Here is a 23923-nt window from a genome sequence, read left to right as displayed (position 1 = left end):
AATTGTAAATTTCCTTAGTTTTATAAGCATAAGTTTGACATGTAAACTTGATTTTAACTTAATGGTTTCTTAGTGCTAGTTAAGTGCTGTTGCAATCACATTTGTAAGACGAACGATAGGAGAGGGGGAGAAAAAACAATCAAAAAACCAACAAAACGAAAAAACCCCACCTGATTTTTTTGTATTGGGTTTCTAGGACATTAGGGGACCAGCTCTTCAGCTGGTGTAAAGTGGTGTCGCTTCTTTGATTTCAATGGAACTCTATTAATTTACACTACCTGAGGCTCTGGCCCTGAATGCAAAGTTACAACCCAGAATAAATGTTTGTCTGAGTTATCAACCTTGGAAGATGGGACTTCTGAAATCCAGACTAAAACACCTTTACCATAGCATCATTAAAGGGGATAGTGTCAACTTGAAATGGAGACAGTTTGTTTTAAAATGTGTTTTAAAGTAATTTCAGGTATTACATCTGCCCATGAGCCAATTTTTGTGGTTTTATAACCACCTTTTCCTATTTTTAAGACTGTTTTCCTTCCCTTTGTTGTGGCATGAACCACCCACACAAACAGCTAGGGAAACTGAGTATAGTGAAACTGACTAATCATTAATTGCAGTCAGACTGAAAAACAAAATAAAGAAAACTCTACTCTTTGTCCTCTAGCCTCTTTCAGGGGTCATTTGCAACAGCAGTTTTCAAAACATTCTGATAGAAGTGTGAGATAGATAGATATATATAGTTGTTGGTGACCCCTTGAATCACACCACTTCAGATGAAATACAAACAAAATCAGGTTCTTTGCATAAGAAACTTGAAAAGTGAGACATTATGAGTTAGCAACATTGGGCCTGGCACTATAAACTTTCTCTGCTTGGAAATTGATAGGAGCTACACAGGACGAGGGCTTGCAGGATCACGCCCAGAATTTGTTCTGGTTGGTGTAGATTCTGATCTTAGGCTGGATTTATTGACTGATGTACCTCCATTGACTTCAGTGGAGTTACTCCTGACTTGCACCAATGTAAGCGATAGGAGACTCAGGCTCTATGTGTTATCTAGTTGAAAAACCCATCGTTTAACCAGTTTACTGATATTACCCTTTGTACTACATTGGAGTACACTCGCTATGGGTCTGATATTCTTCTCACGGTGGTGTAAATAAGAAGTAACTCACCTGAAGCAAATTTAATTACAGTGCTGTACAACTAGGGTAAACAAGAGGAGAATCAGGCCCTACATATCCATGTATCTCTATCAAAGAGCAGATAAAATCACCCTTATGAAATTGGGATGAAAATCCACAAGCCCAGGCATGAAAATCTACGTATCCGCTTTTACAAATGATTTTATACGCACCTGCAGTTACTTTACATGTGGATTGCAGTATTGAGCCCATATTATCCACTTTTACAGATGATTTTACACACACACACACACACACAAACACACACACACACACACACACACACACACACCCTGCAGTTACTTTACATGTGGATTGCAGTATTGAGCCCATATACTGGAACAAATCTTTTAAAGAAAGAAGTCCATAGTTCATGGATGGGTACTATAAACCATATATTACGTTCAGAGCCGGTATGACGTCTGTGTTTAATTTATAAAAGACATATCATTTACTCACTACACAGTACATTTATGATGTGTAAGATGCATATTAAAATCTTTCCAGTCATAAAACGCCTCCCGTAAATTAGTTACTGAGCATGCATGTTCATTGCTTTTCAGAGTTTTTTTTTATTAAAGTTGTTATCACTTTAATAGAAGGGGTTTTTTTTTTAATTCCAGGTATCAACCAATATTACATCCGAAATTTCTTCTTTTAAAAGAATGACTCTGGTGCTATGTTTAACAAAATTGGAAAGTTTTATATTTTTACATGCATAATTTAGAAATAGCTAAATTAATTGGGGAGTTTGGGAGAAGGTTGCTAGGAAGAGATAGGGGAAAGTTAGGGGGGAAAGAAATTTGGCATCAAAAATTGTATTCTCGGCCTTGAGCTCTTCTATTCCAAGTTTCAGCTCAGTTGTGCTATGAACCCATGAAAACAGGGTTTTATAATGGAAATGCTGATACATTCTTAACTATATACTGGTGCAAGAGAACGGCTTTAATATCTAATTTAAACTATGGATAATGACGACTGTATAGCTAAATAGCCCTCATTATTGCATCCTTTTTCACCCCTGGGATAGATTTGGCAGTCCATAAAAATGTCAGTATATCCTCTATAAAGGTAAACACACCACATGTTAGTGGACTGGTTCCAGCTTATTGATGTCTGGGAATGCCCCTTGTAACATGAATACATGTTTATGCCGGTGATGTCAGTTTTCGCAGGCATGCTGCCTTTTAAAAAATACTTTTTATGCCAGTAATGGTAGTAAGCGGCACAAACAGCTGTGGGTTCTTGTGGGAGGAAGAGAAAGCACAACGGTCGCTTTTGAAGAATCGTCATGTACGAAAAGGTACCTCACGGTGCCATCAGGAGTCTGTTTCCCATTCGAAGTATGGGTAACTCCATTAGCATCTCTGATATCACCGTGTAGAAACTGAAGGCAAATGCTGACTTGATTCAGGGTGGTGACTAAACACAGAATATGTACATATTTAGTACCACTTAGAGGGAACCTTCCTCCTATAGATCGCACGAGGCTTATTCGTCTTTGTGGAGCTCCATCATTTGTGCTCTTACAGAAAGACTTTGCCATTGATTTCAGTGAGGTCAGGATTTCACGCAGGAAAACTGAGACAGAGAAGTTAAATGTCTTGTTCACTGTCATATGGTGAGTCAGTATAAACTGGGAGTTAAGGCCAGGGGAGTCTGATGCCCTAGTGATTGGACCATGTCTGCCTCCCCAGGATATACTGCAGGAATATAAGCAATAAAGTGTGTTTGTGCAGTGTCTACCACAATGTGGCCCTGGTCCAGACTGGGGCTCCTACATGCTACCACAATACAAGTAATAACAATAAGTGTGTTTGAAGTCTGTCTTGTCTATTTCAATTTACAAGGGGCTGAAAACCATAGGGCTTGATTTTCCAAAGTGCTGAGCGTGCAGTAGCAAAATCTGGCCACTTCATTTAGATGCCTTAATGGGAGCAATCCTGTCCTTTTAAATCTGACCTTGTGGTATCTAGGTGCCAGTGGAGAATCTGGCTCCATATTTTCAGTCAATAAACTGATCTCTCCCTCTGATTATCAGCTTCAGTAACCATATGCAAAGCAGTAATGCTCAACCGTTGTAAGACCACCTCTCCCATGGCTGCCTGATCCTAAGAGAAAGCATCGGAAGGAGTGTTGGGCACCATGCCCATCTCCGGTATTGTAAACACTCCTCTCTGGGCTTTCTCTCTTTGGCATTAAATACCCTGAGATGTGTATTCAGGTCTGTTGATGAACATTTCATACGCAACTGAATAGCAACAGGGAAGAATTGACTATGCAAATAGGCAGTGAAGTGTTCTGCCATTTTGTTTGATGTGGAAAGCATATCAAAGGGCTGTTATGATGCTATCACTTGAGAGTGCTTAGATTTTTGACCTCTAGAATGATTTTGTTTGAGACATAAACTGCTGTTTCAAGTAGATTCTACTGTCTGTAAAATCTTTAAATCCTCTTATTGGGAGGAGACAGTGGCATAGTAGATAAAGCACTGAACTGGGACTCCGGACACCTGAAATCGATTAGCAGCTTTGAGATCAACTGATGAAAAGTGCTGTATAAGAGCTAAGTGGTATTATCAGGCCTAATTTCATTTAAACCGCTCTGCCATGTAAATGGGAGTCAGGCCCAATGTGTCATTTTTAAAAAATTATATTTATTTTAGAAAGAAACCTCTTAGCCATTATTCATATGCTAAAGGCCAAATCCTCAGCTGGTGTAAATCAGTCTAAGTATTGAAGTCAGTAGAGAGAGAGGCTGATTTACACCAAAGGCTGGTCTGGTCCATGACTGTACAAAGAAAGAAAATCCTACAGGACCTTCCTATTCTGTAACATGCGCCTCAGTAGCTCTTGACTTTAATCAAGATTTTGAACTGTAGTGTTTGTGGGCGCCAGTGCTTAGTAGCTTATGTTCTTTGGGTTTAAGTGCGGCCGTCTCATTGTGAGATCAGTGAGAGTTTTCCTGAGAAAAAACTGCAGGATCAGGTACCTTGTGGCTAAATCCTCTTTTAAATCTTCATCCTTTGTTTGATACTTCAGGGCTTTGTTTTAATTTGTCTGCTGCCCATGCTTTGAAATCCATTATCCCTGCTGCATGATTGGTGAATTGGACTCTGTTCCCAAGTGATGTCAAACCAAGACATACATTTTTGTGTATTTTTTGTTTTAATCTAATTCTAAAACCAAATACATAACACATCAGTGACAATAGCTAATAATCAGCCAGCATGAGTTACATGCAGGTGGGAAACTGGATTAGTTAGTTGCATAAGTGGGTTGTATGAAAGCAGCACCATCTATTGGTAGCACGTGATGTTTGATAATTTTTTTTAAGTAAGAGTGCAAGAATGGCTTGTCTGGTTTTGCTTGTTAATCAAAATACATAATGCCCCGTTCATGTGTATCACAAACCAGTTAGTTTTTCTTTCTTTTTTAAGCAAGAGCAGATTAATTTGTGTTCCCATTTTCTTTTGTTCCTAGATTCTGAACTGTTACCATTTTTGTTAATTGCTAAAATCCCAAAAGAAAAACTTGACTCTGCATGTAAAAATAAGCTCAAACAACAGATACCCTCATGATAACACAGGGGTCGGCAACGTTTGGCACGCGGCTCGCCAGGGTGCTTACCCTGGCGGGCCGGGCCAGTTTTATTTACCTGCTGACACGGCAGGTTCAGCCGATCGCGGCCCCCACTGGCCGCGGTTCGCCGTCCCGGGCCAATGGGGGTGGCGGGAAGCGGCGCAGGCGAGGGATGTGCTGGCCACGGCTTCCCGCTGCCCCCATTGACCCGGGACGGCGAACCGCGGCCAGTGGGGGCCGCGATCGGCCGAACCCGCCACGTCAGCAGATAAAGAAAACTGGCTCGGCCCGCCAGGGTGCTTACCCTGGCGAGCCGCGTGCCAAACATTGCCGACCCCTGTGATAACATAATTGTCCGTAGGAGTAGATGGATGTAATTCATTATTTGTAGATGTATGTATTATTCACGTGTCCATACAGACCCCAACGGAGATCAGGTGGTCATGTGCTAGGTGCGGCACAGAGAAGTAGTAAGAGACTGTGCCTGCCCTGTTTGTAAAATAAAATAAAGTAGGATCTAATCTGTTGAAAACAGAGTCTTCAGGTAATGAATCATAGACACAAATTGGGTGAATCTCAAAGCATTCTGCAGTTTAGTTCAGTTAGGTCAACTTCCAGGTGCTTAGATTATCTGAACATCTCGAATCCACAAAACCTGTCAGGAAAGCATGTGAAAACAGGTTCTTGTCTGTGTGGGATTCTCAATTCTTCCTTCTGGGTCAGAAATTTGCATGAACTATTCTTCCTTGTCTTTGCAGAACAATGAACATAATAGAACAGGTGTTTTCCATCCCTTAACTGCGCAGTACCCACTTTTCCTAAAACTCTTCTGCTCTATTAGCAAAAAATGGGAAAGAGATGGGCTAGATGTGTTTTTTACTTCATTTGCTGGCTTTATTCAGACCTTACTGGCAATTTTGATGTTGCCAGTCAGAATCTGGAAGCCCCGAGTTCCATCTCCCCCCAAAACCCCAAACTTTTTGGAACATCGGGGGCAGGGGAGAAAGAAGTGTTGATTTGTGTTCAGTTGAAGTGCTTGAGCAAAGGTTAATATCAGCAGTCATTTTCTTTATCCAAAGACCTGCTCATCTCTATTTACATGGGCACTTCTGGATTTTATTTTTGTCATTCCTTTTAAATGAAAGAACTCTTTCAAAACCCTGTGAGCTAAAATCCCTCCTCGGACTCTTGAGAAGGTGGATTGCCATGATGTCAAAGAAGGTTTTAACTTAATGTTCCCTTGTTTTTCTAATGTGTTGGTTTGTTTCCAGTCCTTTTGGGGGCTGTTGCATATACACGTTTCACTATAGCTGTATTTTCCATACAGCCCAGTTTTACAGCTCTCCAGTGTTTCTTAACGCTAGAATCTATATTTCTGCCAGTTTGACCAATATAAACGTCATCGCAATCTGAGCATAGAACTTGTTTTAAGGAAACCTGCTGTTGCTCGTTGCCCAGTGGAATCACTTTTATGCTTATAATCAAAACACAAGCTTAAATGCCCTGGTGACTCGGGGCCTCTGTTGTAAGTGTGTCTTTGGGTTGTGCGAGATACCTATTAGACTGACCTCTGTAGTTTCAAAGCCATGGAGATCCCCCATTCACAAGAACCTGCTCATTGGCACGGTAACATTGTGCCTATATGGAATTATTGCCCTTGGTTTGTTTCCTTGTGGATCATGCATTCAGGAAAGAGGGTCTGTTTGACCCTTCCACTCCAATAACATGGATGTCTTTTCTCATTAACGCCTTGTTTCAGATCTTGATTCTTCTTTAGCAGCCTCTCCCTATCTCTAAAACATTGTGCACGGGTTGTTTTTGACGTCTGCACCTTGAAATGTGACATCATTTAATGCACTGGGTCAAAACGTGACCCGCTTATTCTGGAGGAAAGTTTATGCTGTGGACTGTGGTCTGCATTAAAAACAGGATGCTGTAACAATGCCATTACCTTGTAATAAAGATCTGTAAAATATCATGTCATGGATTCGCCAATTGTGCAGAAATATTTCTTCTCTTATTGCCTTAAAATAACCATACTATGGCTCCTGATGTACTTTCCTGGGCTGGTGGGACTAAAGAGAAAACCTTTTGCTTTTCCACATTTTTAGAGGCTTGCTTTATTTTTACTTAGAGATGTTTTTGATTATTCTCCTAATTTTGTAGTTGTTGCTGTTCCAATCTCTATCCCAATGGACATGTAGTGCTCTATCACAGTAGTTCTCAACCATGGGTACATGTACCCTAGGGGTGGGCAGAGATCTTCCAGGGGGTACATCAACTCATCTAGACATTTGCCTAGTTTTACATAAAAAGCACTAGCAAAGTCAGTACAAACTCAAATTTCATACAGACTATGACTTGTTTATACTGCTCTGTATACTATACACTGAAATATAAGTACAATATTTATATTCCAATTGATTTATTGTATAATTATATGATGAAAATGAGAAACTAAACAATTTTTCAGTAATAGTGTGCTGTGACACTTTTGTATTTTTATGTCTGATTTTGTAAGCAAGTAGTTTTTAAGAGAGGTGAAGCTTGGGTTACGCAAGACAAATCAGACTCCTGAAAGGGGTACAGTAGTCTGGAAAGGTTGAGAGCCACTGCTCCAGCATGCTGGGAACCAATCTACAAATACAGGGTGAAATTTACCCTGGTTAAAGGGCCAGTACTAGGGTTCTATTCTGAGTGGGATTTACATGATATGTAGACTTTGTGCATGGGCCCTGATGTAGCAGAACATTTATAGTGCTTAACTTTTGTTTGTTTGGTTTAGTTTTTGAAGTTTATAATATTTTGAATAAGGAAATGTAACACATCCCAATTTATATTAGTAATTATCCTGGCACATTGTACACCTAAGTTTCTGAATGACAGCTAGACACTAAACAAAAAATAAAGATCAAAAAGTATTGTCCCCATTTTACAGATGGGGAGCTGAGGTGCAGCGAGATTAAGGATGGAACTTTCAAAGGAGCCATTGAAATTCAATGAGATTTGGGTGCCTAACTCAATTGGGCACCTTTTGATAATCCCAGCCCAAGTGGCTTGCCTGAGGTCACACAAGAAAGCTGGGAATTGAGCCCAACTCTTCTAAGTTCTAGCTGATTCCCTACACCCATCCTCCGTTGGTAGGAAGACGTTAGGGTTGAAGTGAAGCATACTGGTAAGTGAATGTGTTGAAGCTTAAAAAGACTGACCTGAAGCCTAGTGAAGTCAACTAGGAGTCTTTCTATTGACTTCAGTAGGTTTTGGATGAGGTCTAAACTGCAGCTGTCCATGCCAGACCTCTCTCCTGGACAGAGAAAGAACGTTTGTTCTCTAGGGATGTCAAGCTAGCCATTTGCACACATGCTAAATAAACACTCATTAAAAATACACTTGGCTGTCAAATTCCTGGATGTTCTTTTGCAGTCTTCAGTGTATCCTTTTAAGCAGTCCTGTTTCCTGTGATATCGTTTGCTTTCTGACCTCAGAAGGGTGCAGTGTGGATGTACTCATTGATATGTGGTAGGCACTCAAATATTCTAATGATGTATAAGTACCTAGCTAGTTTCCAAGTTCAGTCAATCCTTGGCCTCTCTCCTGAGGTTGCCAACAAAACTGCTAGTTGCTGTTGAAGTTTCACTTGGCCAGTGAGAACTGAATAGTAAAGTGTGTTCTTCAAAATTGAACGCTGTATGGGAACTGTGTGGGGATTGTATATTCAAATGTAATGGTCTGCTCCTGCTCCCATTAAAGTCAATGGGGAATTTTCCATCGGAATAAGTGAAGATAATACAAAGCAACAGGTAACACTGGCCCTTTGGTCTTTCGGGGTGTTAGAATTTTCTGTGTTCTCATGTGAATATTTCTTCTTTCAGGGAGCCCAGGAAGCAAAGAGCCACATGTTTTTAATCTGACCTCCCTAACCAAGTCTGAAAATATCTTGTCGGCGTCATTGCATTATTACATTGGGGACCTACTAAATGCTACCTGGAGTTGTCCCCGATCCGGAGGCTGCTCTCGTCATGGACACAGGAAACCTGAAATTCAAATAGATCTCTCGGTGTTGAGCTTTCCTTCTGATGGGAACCAAACTCGAACCCTGGGACGTTTTCTAATAAATGTTTCCATGGCTTATCGGGATGTCCTTTCCTGGCAGTGGAAGGACATTACTCATGTCCTGAGTGAGGCAAAGCAGAATGATGAACTTCTGATTGGTGTGAAAATGGCCTTGACTGGCCGCTATTCCTGGAGGAGGATTCCGTCCTGCTATGAACCTTACATCCTGGTGTACGCCAATGACTCTGCTATTTCAGAACCAGAGAGTGTTGTTTCTAGCTTGCAAGGACACCGTAATTCCCTGGTTGAGGGTTTCCCCAGACCGGAAGGCCACTCAAAGAGCAGCCTTGGTGAACAGCGACGGAAACGTTCCACCACCATCCTGTTGCCCTTGCAGAACAACGAGCTCCCAGGTGCCGAGTACCAGTACAATGAGGATGAGGGGTGGGAAGACAGGAAACCCTACAAAACCCTCCAGCCGCGGCTGGCAGAGAGGACAAAGGGTAAGAAAAAGCAGAGAAAGAACAACCACCAGAAGAGCCAAACGCTCCAGTTTGATGAGCAAACCTTGAAGAAGGCAAGAAGGAAGCAATGGAACGAACCAAGATACTGTGCGCGGCGCTATCTCAAAGTGGATTTTGCAGACATTGGCTGGAGCGAATGGATTATTTCCCCTAAATCCTTTGATGCATATTACTGCTCAGGCGAATGTCAATTCCCCATTCCAAAGGTACAGTATTTTTTTTCCCCACTGTCTTATTCTCCTATCTCCAGAGAGTAGGAAAACACATCTAGGTTTTATGAACTGCACAGATTTGTTTACAATGGTAAAATCCAGCTTGGCTCCTATTAAGCTCTAGAATGTAGTAATTAAGTAATATTTTATGTCTGTTCTTTAAGGGGTAGTTGTTAAAATTGCTAATGTGAAGTTAGAATTGCTTTATGCAAAGATATAAAATCAAAGTTATATAGCAGAATTATTTTTGTCCAGAATCCAAATATGCTGTAAATTGCTTATTGGGTAATAATAATGTGTGAACTGGTGACCGTCCAGTTTAATCAAGCATAATAAAGGACTGATCCTACAAATGCTTATGACCAAGTATAGTAATTACCATACTGAGTTAGTCCCAATAGAAACCAATGAATGGGACCACTCGGAGTAGTAAGCGCTATGTTTGGTAGTAAATATTTTCAGGGTGGGGCTCTAAAGCTGCTCTGAAAGGGGGAGGAGGGTGTAGAGTCCTAGAAGTGGATGGGACTCTGAGTATAAGCCAAGGAGCTAATCAAATCAAAATCATAAGTCATTTGCTAAAGAACTGTATCCTCTGAGATACATACATAAGCACAAGTGACTTGATCCTGGAACCCTTACTTTAGAGTTGCCCCTATGGCTTTGAGACTATGGCTATGAATAATGATTACTCTGGTGAGTAAGGGTTCCATGATCTGGCCCTGTTGCATGAGCTTGGCTTCTTGAAATCAGTAGGCCAAATTTATTTCTAGTGTAGCTCCATTGGAGGTCATACCCACATCTCCCAGCCTACCAAGGCCACAAAGTGGGATGCAATATGTAACAAAGACCCAAAATGGGGAGAGGGGGACACACACAAATTATTCCTGGTATCTGGAAACCACAGTAGATGTAGGGTTCATTGTTCTTGCCTTAGCCTTATCTTCACCATTTTCTCTTTTTCATGTAACTAATTGTCAGCACTGAAAGCAAAATGATTTCAAATCGGTGCGGAATTTTGGGATTAATCGGAATGATGTCTTTTTTTCAATGACAGACAGAGGAGATGTATGGTAACATCCGAGATAATTTAGTCCAGTATGGGCCTGATCAGGAAGCCTTTACTTATGTGAGCAGTTCTGTTGATTTCAGGGAGACTGCTCACTTGAATTAAGATTGCAGGATCAGACTCTAAAACTTGGAGGGCTGGCTTCAGTTTTGTGCCTTTGCTGAGAGTTCAAAAGGAAAACAAGGAGATTTGCAGTGTTCTTGGAGCCATGTTATTAGAAAGAACTGGTGGATGAGGTAACCTCTTTAATTGAACCAACTTCTGTTGGTGAAATAGACAGGCTTTCGAGCGCCACAGTGACCTAAAGAAGAGCCCCGTGGAGCTCGAACGCTTGTCTCTTTCACCAACAGAAGTTGGTCCAATAAAAGATATTAACAAGATTGTTTTTGTTTTTCAGTGGTAGTAAAACATTCTACTGGGTCTTTTTGGCTTCTCCCTCTGTGATTGATAGCATCCATGCTCTATCATACCTATATCCCCACGTATGGGTTTGAAACAGACCCTTAACTTTAGCAGCAATTTGACCTAGACTTTTTCCATGTTAACTTTAAGGACGTTAAGTTATAGCAATGCCCTGGGCATTGCTCTGGTTAAGGCTGTGTCAGCACTTCCAATTTCAACCTTGTTTATAAGGATTTTAAACGCAACTGTAAAAAATTTGCTCTGGGGATTGACATTGGCCCAAGAGCAAATAAGTCATATATGTAGCAATATTTGAAATAGATCAGTGTGGCTATTTTAATTTACAGGAATGCAAAAACAAAAATAATTTTTAAACTAATTCTCTCAGCTGCTCCTTCTACCTGAAAGCACTTTACATTTTAAACGAATTTGGGCATGTTGTGAGCCGTGTAATATGGGCAAATAGATGGATATTTTGAAAGAAGTAAAACAAACAAGGAAAACAATTTTAAGCTGCCAGTTATTCTGTGTGAGACTGCTCCAAACCCCACTGGAAATCTGCTACTGACTTCTATGTGATTTGGATCATGTCTTACAACGACGACACTATTTTTCTATCTGTGGACAATAGTTTTTTCCCTATAAACACTACATTTCAGTGTGCTGGTGTAGAAGCTGCATCTGCATAGCTAAGTGGACCAGTTCCTTAGACATTGTTTAGCGTCTCTAGATTAAAAAATAGTATTTTCTTATAGCGCTGTTCTGCAGGGCTTCAGATCCTCAAATGTATTTAGGCACCTAACTCCCGTTAATTTCAATGAGAGCTAGGTGCCTAAATACTTTTGAAGATCTGGGCCTTCAACTCCCAGTGAAGAGTAGCTACACTCCACCAAGAGCTGAACAGTTCACGTCCAGTAAGTAACATGTAACATGCCATTTCAAAATTGGCACCCATTCACCTGATGGCACCGTGATGGCTTGGTAAGAGGGCACCTGTGTTGTGTAGCAGGTAAATGGCATGTATTCAAAATAGGCCTGATCGAAAGCCCATTGAAGTTAATGGGAGTCTTTTCATTGACTTCAGTGAGCTTTGGGTCAAACTTCACGTGCATAAGAACATGCACCTTCAACAACAAATGAGCTTTTGCAAAAATACGCTGAAGTACACCATAGGTGCGCAGTGAGGTTGTCAGAAGCACTCCTTGCCAGCTCTGCTCACACTGAAGTCAAGGGTTTGGCCAGTGCTGAGAGCTTCTGCAAATTTCACCCATAGTTGCTGCTAAATGCCTATTAACATAACAAAGAAAGCAAGTTTCATATAAGGATTTATGTTCTATTTCTTTTTTAAAATATGGAGATCCCAAGACAAAAGAAAAGTCCCTTTTTCCCCACAAACTGCCAAACCCCAGAAAATAGAAAGAGTAATAAGAACATGCACTTTTTGTACGTAGCACTTTCTTTGTGTAGCATCCTGAAGGGCCCTAAAACACTTCACAAACAGAGGGCCTGATTCCCATGGCCTTGCATCTCTGGTGGTTAAAAGCAAATGCGAACCTCCCATTCTGATGTGATCATTTTACTATCAGAACTAGTTTGTATTCACTGCACGAGTGTAAATCACTACAGGAGGTGCAAAACCTAGAATAAGGGATTGCTCACCATCAAACAGGGTCTAAGGTGGCGTCTGTTCTGCACTAGGCATGCTGCTCAGCAGTCTGGAGAAAGGGAAGTGAAGATTAATTGGTTCTAACAAAGCTGCTATTTGACGTGTAGAGAAGCTAAAGGGAGACAGTGTACTTACCCAGACGTCGGAGAAGACTTCCCATCTTTTGCCAATTTACTTGAGAAACCGTAGTGGTTTCTTAACAGTCTTCTTTAAACATTTAGAGTCAAACTCATGCTCAGTGAAAGCAGGTGCGAGTCCATGGAGGTTGAGCTCAGTTGCATCAGGTCTTAATTTGGTTCTGAGAACTAAATGCACTTCACAGTAACAGTTGCTATTTATTGTACGTATTACTTTGTGCCCAGTAGTCCCAACTGAGGTTGGGGCCCCATTGTGATAGGCCCTGTACAAACAAGTAAGAAAGAGTCCTTGCCTTGGAAAACCTTAAAGTCTTCATAGATGAGATGGACAAAAAAGGACTACTGACCCCATTTTACAAGCGGGTACATGAGGCACAAAGAGATTAAATGACTCGTCCAGCATCACACAGGACATCTGTGACAATCATGAACTAAATCCAGATCTCCTGAGTCCAAGGTCAGTGCCTTAACCACAAACCCATTCTTCATCTCTAAACATATTTTAAAAGGCTTGGTACAAATGTAGGGCTTGAGCCTGCATTTCTTAAGCATGCAAAACTCCCACTTTTGGGGTACATAAGGAATGTCGGATTGGCTCCTTAACGTAAACTTAAACGTGACCTTTGAATAACTCTTTCCTGTGTTCAAATGGAGTGTATCTAGTTTATTATGGAAGTAGGTGACAATGTCATGTCTAACGTTCCATGAACGTCAACAGCAAATTCCCATTGATTTTGGGATCCAAACTGTGCCTGTTGTGCACATGTGCAGTGTGAAATACAATTTGCACCATGTGAACCAAAATCCACGTTGGTTTTTTAGTGCGAATGAAGATTCAACACATGACAAGGAGAAACAGGCAGGTTGAGATCCATGTAGTATTCTTGATCCATGCGCACGACTCCCATTGACATTCATGAGAGCTGTGCATTTGCAAACTGATACTGTAGCTGTCAGGTAATACCAAAAATTCATCTGTGCTTATGGATATACAGCGGCCCTTCAGTGAAGGAGAACTGAGCTCCATCTAGCCTGGTTGACGACCCTGTTGCGTAATTAACAAAAGATGTGCCTCTTCCCCTCCCACCCCCACCCCCAATTCCCAGCCTTACCCTCTCCCTGTTTCGGTGAAATGGTTAGAGTGCTGTCAAACCCACATGTGCTGAACTTGCAGAATACCATAGAGCATACAGGCCAGACAGTCCCTCTCCCAGGTCAGGAATGAAAGCTTGTCGCTGACATCATTCTCTCCACTCCTAATGCATCTATAATGAAATTCAACTGGGCAGCAAGTCTCTCAAGGATGCGTGCAGCTTAGCAGGTGCAGTCCTAACCACAGCTGGACTCGTTCACAGATCTGGCCACTTGGAGGTTACTGGGTTTTTCCCTTACGCCACTCCCACTCTAATAGAAAATCTCATGTGAGATCCAGCCTGCTTTTCATTAGTAGGAACCAGACAGAGCAGGCTGCCTTCAGGCAAAGATGATGTAACACTCTCTATGCAGGGTATATGCCAGTTTAACCCTTTCCATTGGGAATTTTTAAATGCTCAGCTTTGGCCTGACTCTGCTGCCGGTGAAGTTGGCCATTGACTTCAATGAGAGCAAAGTTAGCCCAAGCCTGAGCGCCTTGAAAATCCCACTTTTAAGATTAAGGGGCTGTGTATTTTGTGGGCTAGAGGGTAACACACAAGACATTTCAGATATTTAAGGAAATAGGTGTAATCCGCCCAGTACCAAATAATGTTGACACTTACTTTGCCAGATGATCCACCACACCCAAAGCTCCTTCTGATCCCATGGGAGGCCTTTACTCCGAGCACCTTTGGAATCAATCCTGTAAACAGACGTGTACTTTAATCTGTTTAATTCAGAGCGTTACTGAGATGCAATTGTATATTTCAGTGTTCCATCCAAAGTGAGTAGTCCAGGGTTTGAGTTTAAAACCCCACCCAAACGGAGTCAGATCTACTGATTAGCTGAACCAAAACCTCAGCTATTAAGGACAGGCATTATACCATAAACCAGTGAATCCCTGCTCTCCTCTTTTGTATGACATAATTATGGTTGATAGTTTCAAACTTGACCAAAGGAAACCATAAGAGGGGAGAAATGCAAAGTCTTTAGGAAACTAAAAAAAACACACCAAATAGCAACTTTGTTAAAACTGGTTAATCTTCCCATCCCCTCCTCCAGACAGTTGAGAAGCATTCCTAGTGCAGAACGGCCGCCACCTTAGACCCCATTTCAGTGATGGTGAGCAATCTGTGATCCTCTAATGCCTCGCACCTCATGTAGTGAGTTTGGGGTAGCACAGGTTCCCTGTCTGAAGAGCCATTCAGGGCTCCCAATAAGAAGCTGAGCAAAACTATGAAAATCCATTTTCAATTCCTATCAATCCAATAGACACCGTGGATATTTTATCAATAATAGGATTCTTATTGATTTTTTTGTGAGAACTATAGGGACCCTAGGACATTGAGGGCCATAAGCTCCCCTTGATTTTTGTGCAGAATGCTCATTGAGAACTGTGTGTCTGGAACAACCTAATCTATCACCTGCTTTCTGACTTCACAATGTATACAAAAATCTTAAGTTGTGGGAGCACTGAAATTTTTAAATGCTCTATAAAATGTTGCAGAGGAAATCACAGTCTCTCTTTAAAAAGCTGTCTCGCTGCAGGATCTCCGCGTCTGGATAACTGTACTTTTGAGCAGTCCCTTTTCAACCATATTTGGCTTATGGCTGTAAAGAGGGCTCTCCTTAGAATTCATGGCTTTTAAGGCACTCCATCATGCCTTATTGCACTGGGGACATGGAGCTCTGTGGTCGTTTTGTTCTATTTAAAATCATAATAATGTAAAGCTTATTGAAGCTTCCTGCAAGAAATTAAAAAGAGAATTTTACCGAACTCTTTGTGTTTAAAAAAAAGAAACGGGGGAGGGGGGGGTCTTGCTGCAGGTAGATACAGAGAGCTTCTTGCAAGGCTCTGAGGCCCAGATCCATAAAGCTATTTATGCGCTTAACTCCCATTGATTTCAGTGGAAGTTAGGTGCCTAAATATGTTTGAAGTTATGAGCCTGACTGTCCTCAAATTTAACTACCTTAAAATGGAGTTAAGGGAACTCAGGATGGGTCCCATGCATTGCTCAGTCTCTCAGAGTGCAGGAATAAATTCTCTCATCTGGAGAAGAAGAAAACAAGTTTGGATGATGTTAACCCTAACAAAAAAACAACAGTGGAATGTTCCCAAATGGATCCTTTTGAATCTTGCATCAAAGGGTTCCTATCCTCACTGAGAATAGTTCTAGCAACATGATATGAAAAATGTCCATTCTGACTCATTGTGGTTGGAATTTAAGGATCGCGTATCTCTGAGATAAAGCAGAAGAATACCGTTGGCATTTGTTTGCTTAAATGGAGGCAGGTTGGAGATCCCTGCACATCACCAACATAACTACAAGTAGATATTCCTAATTATATTATGTATATGACATAATGAGCCAGAATCTCCAAATTGTTCCAGTGCTTTTTCCATGGAAAGTCATTTGGGCCTGCAAATCAGGTAGTTAGATGTCTAACCCCTGTGACTGATTTTTGCAGATACAAATTCTATCTTTTGTGTCAGGAAAATTGCAGGCTCTCTGAATATTTGGCCCACTGAACCTTGCCTGACATTTGAGTAGATGCATTTTTAACTCTGTGACTGCCAGGTTTTAGGTCTGAGATGAGTTCTAAAATGAAGTTCTGAATATCTTTCTTAAAGGACAGTATCAACAAAAAAAATCATATTCTTGTTGGTTTTTGTTGGATTACTGTGTTTTCCTGTGTTACTAGTACTGCTACTTAGGTTACTGAAAATGAAAGTATATTTAAAATCTTGTTCTAAATTTGTTTACTCATATTGGACAATGAAGTTAGCTCAGTCAATTTTGTTTTCTAGTTATAATCAGTGGGCCAAATTCTGCTCAGTTATAGAAATGTAATTCCAGGTACCTTCAGGTTTACACCAGTGACTGAGAGCAGAATTTTGCCTTAGTGTTCATAGGTTTACTACTGATGGAATTTGTTGGGTCTAGTTGTGCAATGATGTAAAATGATGGTGTAAGTTACAATCAGAGGTACGTTTACACCCAGTTACGCTGCTTTTCTGACTAAACTACATCCGGCATATAATTTACACCACCATTTCCATCAGTACACAGTGTCCTGGTCTATATGTTTCTGATGCAGCCGTTGCCCCTAGATGGGGTGTGTCTCTTGAAAAGGCAAGAAGTTAAGGGCCACTTTCTTCAGAGTAAGAAAACTCTAGCTGAATTGTAGAGCAACAGTGACACCCAGTGGCCAGTAAAATTAATCCAAGAATGGTATTCCCTGAAGCTATCCCGAGGGATATACCGTGACAATTGAGAACAGTCTTTAAAAGAGGTACTCAGAATTGCTGCCGCTAGCTAGCCTTTTTGACTCGTCGCTGTCTTTCTTCAGGGAATTGGCTATATTTTGTCCCAAACAATGAAGCGCAGTGTTACCATGTAAACAATACAGTTCCATTTTAACGTGAACCTTCACATTTCCTTCTCTTCTTGTTCTTTCTTCTGCAGGTCTTGAAGCCATCGAACCATGCCACCATCCAGAGCATAGTGAGAGCAGTTGGGGTCATCCCTGGTATTCCTGAGCCTTGCTGCGTCCCTGACAAAATGTCTTCTCTCAGCATCCTATTCTTTGATGAAAATAAGAACGTGGTGCTTAAGGTCTACCCCAACATGACAGTGGAGTCCTGTGCATGCAGATAACATCCCAGATGAGCCCTTTGAAATGTCTAAATTGAGCTGTTGCTTTTTCTTTTCTCCCCCGCCAATGCATTTCATTCCAAAAATAGATTTATAAACAAACCTGAATAAGAGAGAAGATACTGAATGGAGATATCAAGGCAGGGGAACTTAAACTTAACTCACCCTTGAATCTGACTGAGAAGTAAGCTTTAGCAACTGGCGCTAACTATTTCTGTTGTAATGTACAAATGAAAAGTGAAATTTACAAAGGACTGTTCGAGATTTTTTTGGAACTGGCAGGAGGACAACGTTGATTTATTTTTGTACAAGGCTTTGAAAGTGGCAGCCGCTGTTTGATTTTTTGGTGTCCGTTCTTCTAATGACTAATGGGGAGGGAGATTAAGAAATACATTATACATTTGAAGCTAGGCCTTGGGTTACTGAACAGCTCAGCAAGTGCTAAATAACCTGAACAAATCTAACTTATCCTAAGAGCCTTAAAAAATCCAACGTAAACATTTATTTCCTTGATCTGACATCATTGATTTCACGTGTATATTCATTATTGTATAGCATGTTCTTTAGAATTCAGCCCATGTGACATTCCTCCCCTCAGATTAGATAATATAAATCCCAGTTATGCTACATGAGAAGTTGTGATGTCACACAGAGAAACAATTGACCCAAAAGCCTAGCACAGTGATTTTCAACCTATGGTCCACAGACCCCTGGGAGGCTGCAGATTATGTCTAAGAATGCTAAAGGGATTCATACCTCCATTTGAAATTTTTTAGGGGTCTGCAAATGAAAAAAGGTTAAAAAATCACCGGCCTAGCAAAATGCAAGTATCATACTCAACAACACAGCTGGCTGAATAATGAACAAATATTTTATCTCATGTGTGCAGATAGTCCTTAAGCAACTCATAAATGTCTAAAATTGTTACATGAAATTTGCTGAATAATTCTTTATCTGTAGCTTATTTGCATGAACTTCATTGATTATTTGATGATCAACATTTAGTCTGTTAGCTAGTTTTGATTGGTTACAGAGGTCAGGTGGTATTGTTTCCATTCCCTTATTGGATACATGTTGCTTTTAGAATCAAATTGCCAGTTCAAACTTTGCTCCGTGAGAGTTTTCTCTAATAAATACATAAAATGTGGTGTTTCCATGAACATTCCTGCCTGTAAATACATTTGCTAGACCAGCTGAAGAAAGTGACTCCTACGGCCCATAAACACAGTTGGAGAGATTTCACTTTTTATTGAAGGGAATATATTCATGGAAACATTTGAGGTCTTTGCCCAACTCCTCATTTTCAACAACGTGAAACCTAGAAACACTGCTGCTTTTGAAAGAGACTGGTGCCGATCAACACTGGAAAGAACAATAATTTAGTTTATTTCATTTGTTAAAATGTAATTCTGGTCCCAACCTTCCTTTTTTTTTTTTTAAACCCACCTCAGTAACTAACTTTGTGAAACTGCATCACTGGTCATAAAATATTCACATTTCCTAACCAGGGGACAAATTCTCATGACCAAATCCCTCCACAGCTCTCATGGCACCTGATGTGTCAAGTTTCCCACTGTGCTGAAGTCCTCAACAAGCAGCTTCAGTGAGTAGACACCTACCTTAAGCTTCAGTGGGTGCTCAAGGTTAGTTTGAAAACGACCAATGATAATTTACTATTGAGTCATCAGTGCCATCATGTTTGCCAACTTGATGTGTGTCTGCAGGTGTGGGGAAACAGACAAAGTTCCAGTCAAAAATCGGTGGGAGTTTTGCTTAAGAAAAAATTGTAGATTCAGTCCTTAATTTCCTATGGGCCCAAAGCTCATTCATTATTGGTATGAATTGGGGCCAGATCCTCAGCTGGTGTAAGCTCAGTTAAACTCAGTGGAGCTGTGTCAGTTATGATGGTTTATACAAGTTGAGGATCTAGTCCCTAAAGTCATAAAAGTTCAAGTGTTCTGAATCTTGCCCTACAGGGGGAGTTCCAACGAACTGTAAAAGACAGATCAGTAGAAATGTTAGCCTCTAAGACGCGATCCAGGCATGTGCAACCCCTGTGTTCATAAGCCAAGCATGCGCAAATTCCTTAATATTTGATGCACTTCCATGTGTGGCAGAAGAGTTAGCACTGAAATGTGGTGAGTTGTGTCTGAACAATTCAGTGGGGGGTGGGGGGGAGAACCACACGTTTTTCTGATGCAAAGGGAAGAAAGATGCAGACAGAAAGATCCTTCCTTCACACAGCAGATTCCTGAATTGTTGCTAGTGGAAGAAAATGTGTCTGTCTGCGTGTGAGAGAGATCCTGTGTACAGCGTAAATGGAAAGATTTAAAAAGACAGTTCAAGGCACCCAAGTGCCCATATTCTGTGGGGATTACCTTGAATGTTAACTATTGGCCCAATCCTGCACTCATTGAAGCTACTGGGAGTTTGCCATTGAGTGCCCCGCACCCAGGACTGGCTCCCGCTAGCACACATCAGCCCTTGCAGAAGTGAAAAGTAGATGGTTTTTAAATAAACTCCCTCCCTACTAGCTGCAAAGAAAAAATCCATTTTTTAATCCAAAAAAAGGTAAATCAATGGCTGCTATAACAATAAACCCTGACCAGCTCTAGTCACTAATCATTAGCGAGACTGTCAAAAAGAAAATTGCGTAGAGCATTAGTGGGTAACTGAGTCAGTAGTTCTGATGTTTTTTCCTTTAGGTTTAGGTGCCAGCTGAAGACAAATAGTTTCTTTCCCATCTCTTCCCATGTAATATTGTTGATGATCATTAGGGACTAAGTTCTTTATTGTGATATGCACCCCCACTTCCCATTGAAGTTCACCTGTACACGAGGATGGAACTTGTCCTAAATTTGTCTTTGTAAGTATTGCAATGTTTTTCCTTTTACAGGGCAGACAATTTGTGCCATGCACTACAGTAGGGATGATTTATTTACCAACAGCCTTCCAGAAAGCCTGCAATTCTAAGAGTTCTATATTAGGGAATTGGTATGCAACTGTCTCAGCCAACGTATGTATCAACTTTTATTACAAAAAAAGCATTTATTCTTGTTATTCAGGAATGGGGACTATTTTATGCTATTGACTTCATTAACCTGGAATGGAGAAAAATATTATTCTACAGCCAGCCAGAATTTTTTCACAGCAGTTTGGGTGGGGAGGGAACGTTAGAGAATTCTTATCCGAGGTTTTATATGTGCTGTGTGTGGCTGAGAGAGAGTGAACAACAGATTCATGAGCCTAAATCCTGCCACAATGTAAAAGGCATCTCAGCCAGTTAGGCAGGCATAATATAAGTAGGCCAAGACACCCAGACTTCTAGTAATGATGCAAAAGAAGAATATAGTAGGGTGTAAGCCTGGAGCCTAAGAAAGGAAAGGGTCATTGCGTCTGACCAAAAGGATGAGTTTAACCGGGAGGAGTATGCCTCAATGAACAGTGACATTTTAACCTGAGTTAAGAACACACCTTCTCTCTGCAATGAAGACATGCCCTCAGTTACACCTGTCCAAGCCAGAGCATCCCCATTAACATCAGTTACTTTGAATTGGCAGAGACATGTATCTGAGCGCACAATCTGGCTGTCACTCATCTGTTTCACAGGCTCTCTCTGAACTTACAACTTTTATGTGAGTTTCAGGATTTTGGCCCCATGTTCCATCAGGTCTGTACCTGCAAAAGCAGCAATAAAGAATTCCAAATCACCACAGAAGTGTATCAAAGAAACAACGGGGCTACAGTAATATATAACTGTTCAGCATACAAACATGAGAGTTGACCTTTACCAGCTCCTAGAAGGAAGTCAGACACGATTCTCTGCCATAGATTTTTCATATTCAGTAGTACAGCCCGAAGCTGGGCTTTGAACATGGTTGTTAAGCAATCCAGGCCCTGTTTCTTGCTGTTTCCATTCCTGTCAAATCCTTATTAGGAAAGGCCTTCAATTTTCGAAGGGTACATGAGTTCACAATCTGCTTTTCAAAATGCCATTGCACTCAATGGTCCTATTGGCTTCTTAAAACCATCCTGATTGAGTCTGTACAGCACTGTTGAATGGTAGGATTTCATGTATTATCTTTTGATACCTCTTCTGTGGTGCTCGTAGTGATTAAGGATAAAGAAAGTCCTGTCCTGCCATTCTTATTTATGTGACTCGTTCCATTGATTTTAACAGAAGTCCCATGGAACGCTTCTTCCTGTACAAGACTAGTATTGGCCATGCAACCAGTTTCCCAGCTGACAGTTGCAGGAAAATCCCAGACAGCAGTGGTTCACACCAGACCTCTGTCACCCTAGTAACACATTAAATTTTTAAAGCTAGTATTCATTCTGGCATCCCAGTCTCAACCAGTATCTGAGGTCCAAATTCTGTTGTCAGTTGCTTGGTGTAACGGAATGCAGAATCCAGACCTAATTAATTATAAGGTCTCAAACTGTGTCCCATGGTGGTTGTTTTTGTAAGCATTGTGACTTTTAAAACAGGGGTCACATCCACCATCAACTGAAAGTGGTTACCGCATCAGTAGCTTAAGTTAGTCTAATGTTTGCAACTCTAGTTTGCCTGATTTTGACCTGATGATCAGTTTCATGGTTTAACACCATTGACTTCAAAGATGTTAACTACATCACTGCCAATCGGGTTTAAGTTCAAACTATCATTAAGGAAGAAAAATAACCATCTCAAACTCTTTCATCAGAGCCACTCCTTTGCTCTCACCTATGTTGACATGCACACTCTGCAATCACCCCAGGAAACCCCTCTCTCGTTAACCATGTATAAGTGATGTGTTTTGCGTACAAAACTTTTTCATTCATGCCTCTCAGTGAAGGTTTCTGCATAAAGCAATGTCTCCTTAGCCATTTATTAATCATGGGCAATTTCTGTATATAGCTATGCATCAATACAGACCTTACAATGATTTTCCAAGTAATATCAGTCCCCTATTTTATTCATGCTTAGTTCAGTTTGGGGTAACCACCCTGCCCATATTCTGGTAATTCTGTTCATTGGTAAATGGCTCTGCCTCTCAGCTAACAAATGACATCTCCTGCTAGTGCATTGTTGTTGCAGCTGGCTCAGAACACAAACAAGAGAACAACTTGAGCGACAGCCATATACCTCTTTAGCTGGGTTTGCAAAAGCACTCAGTATTGGCCTCACTCTGCTCCCCTAAAGTCAGCAGTAAAGCTCCCCTGTGGGAGCAGAGTGAGGTCAGTGCTGAAGGCTTCTGAACCACCCTCCACCTTCAAGCCTAAATAAGGAAGCTTATTAGCGTATTACACAGCGTGCAGCATATGAGGCCTAGCCTGCAAATCCAGGCGAGTATCTTTACTCACACAGGAGTAGAGCCAACGAGACCACTCCTCTGTGTGAAGATTTGCAGGAGTGGGTGTCTTTGGAGGCCTGACCTTGTAAGTTACTGAGCATCTGCCAAGAGGTGCTAAGTGCCTCCAAGGCCCCAGTCCCTGTACCAAGGGCCCACCTCCTTAAGTTCCCATCACTTGGGAGATGCTCAGCAGTTTGCAGGGTCATTTTAAAGTATTGACCCCTCTTCTTCTCCTTGCAAACAAACCAAACCTTTGTTAAGGTTTTTAGTTTAGAAGTTAGTGTGTACAGACAGTGGCAGTAAGTAAAAAAATAGTTACCAAAAAAAAGTTATTTGTATATGGAAAACTTTTACAGATGCTTTTAATTTATTTTATGCTGTTGCCTTCTTGTCCTTAATTCCCATCTTTTGATGCTGTTAAGACAAATCAATTTGCACAACAGTTGCAAGATGAAATGATAGATCCTTGACAAGATCACAAGGGCACGTTGCAGTGACACTGTGAAGGACACGTTTCACTACTGATGTATAAGCTTGCCCGCTATGTATCGTTTCCCTTCAATAATGGGAATCTCACTACAAACTATGAAAAAAATAAATAAAATCACTTTGAAATTTCATTTCCTCCTTGTGTACTCGAGTCTTCCAAGGATTATTTACTCTGCAGTGCTTTATATATGCAGCACTTGGGAACGCAGCCAACAATTCAGCTAGACATTGCATTCATTAAATGAAGTAAATCATGGCTTGGGAGTGGCCCTTGAATGTTCAGTTAATGGTTAGCTGCTATGACAATAATCACCTTTGTAGGGCATAGGATCTGATCCACAGCCCAGTGAAGGCAAGGGGATTGCTTCCATTTCAATGGGATTTGCATCTGGCCTATAACTAGTATGCTGGTATACAGCAATGCACCTGAATGTGATGCAATCCCCAGTAAGTCATGAAAGGCAGACCAGTTGAGAATCTCTGGGT

The 23923-nt window shown here is 41.0% G+C and overlaps 1 protein-coding gene across 1 annotated transcript in view; it reads left to right on the top strand.

The window, feature by feature from the left end:
- BMP3 (bone morphogenetic protein 3) overlaps positions 1-22699 on the top strand; it is a 28392-nt gene extending 5693 nt beyond the window's left edge. Inside the window, exons 2-3 of the mRNA XM_024212497.3 lie at positions 8638-9548; positions 17427-22699. Coding sequence (XP_024068265.2) covers positions 8638-9548; positions 17427-17618 — 1103 coding nt within the window. The 3' untranslated portion in view covers positions 17619-22699. The remainder of the gene's footprint in view (positions 1-8637; positions 9549-17426) is intronic.
- The last annotated feature ends 1224 nt before the right edge of the window (positions 22700-23923 follow it).

This window comes from Terrapene carolina, unplaced genomic scaffold (genome assembly GCF_002925995.2).
Source record: "Terrapene carolina triunguis isolate 2854851 unplaced genomic scaffold, T_m_triunguis-2.0 Scaffold136, whole genome shotgun sequence".
In the NCBI taxonomy this organism is placed as follows: domain Eukaryota; kingdom Metazoa; phylum Chordata; order Testudines; family Emydidae; genus Terrapene; species Terrapene triunguis.
This window is presented reverse-complemented; position numbering and strand designations above follow the sequence as displayed.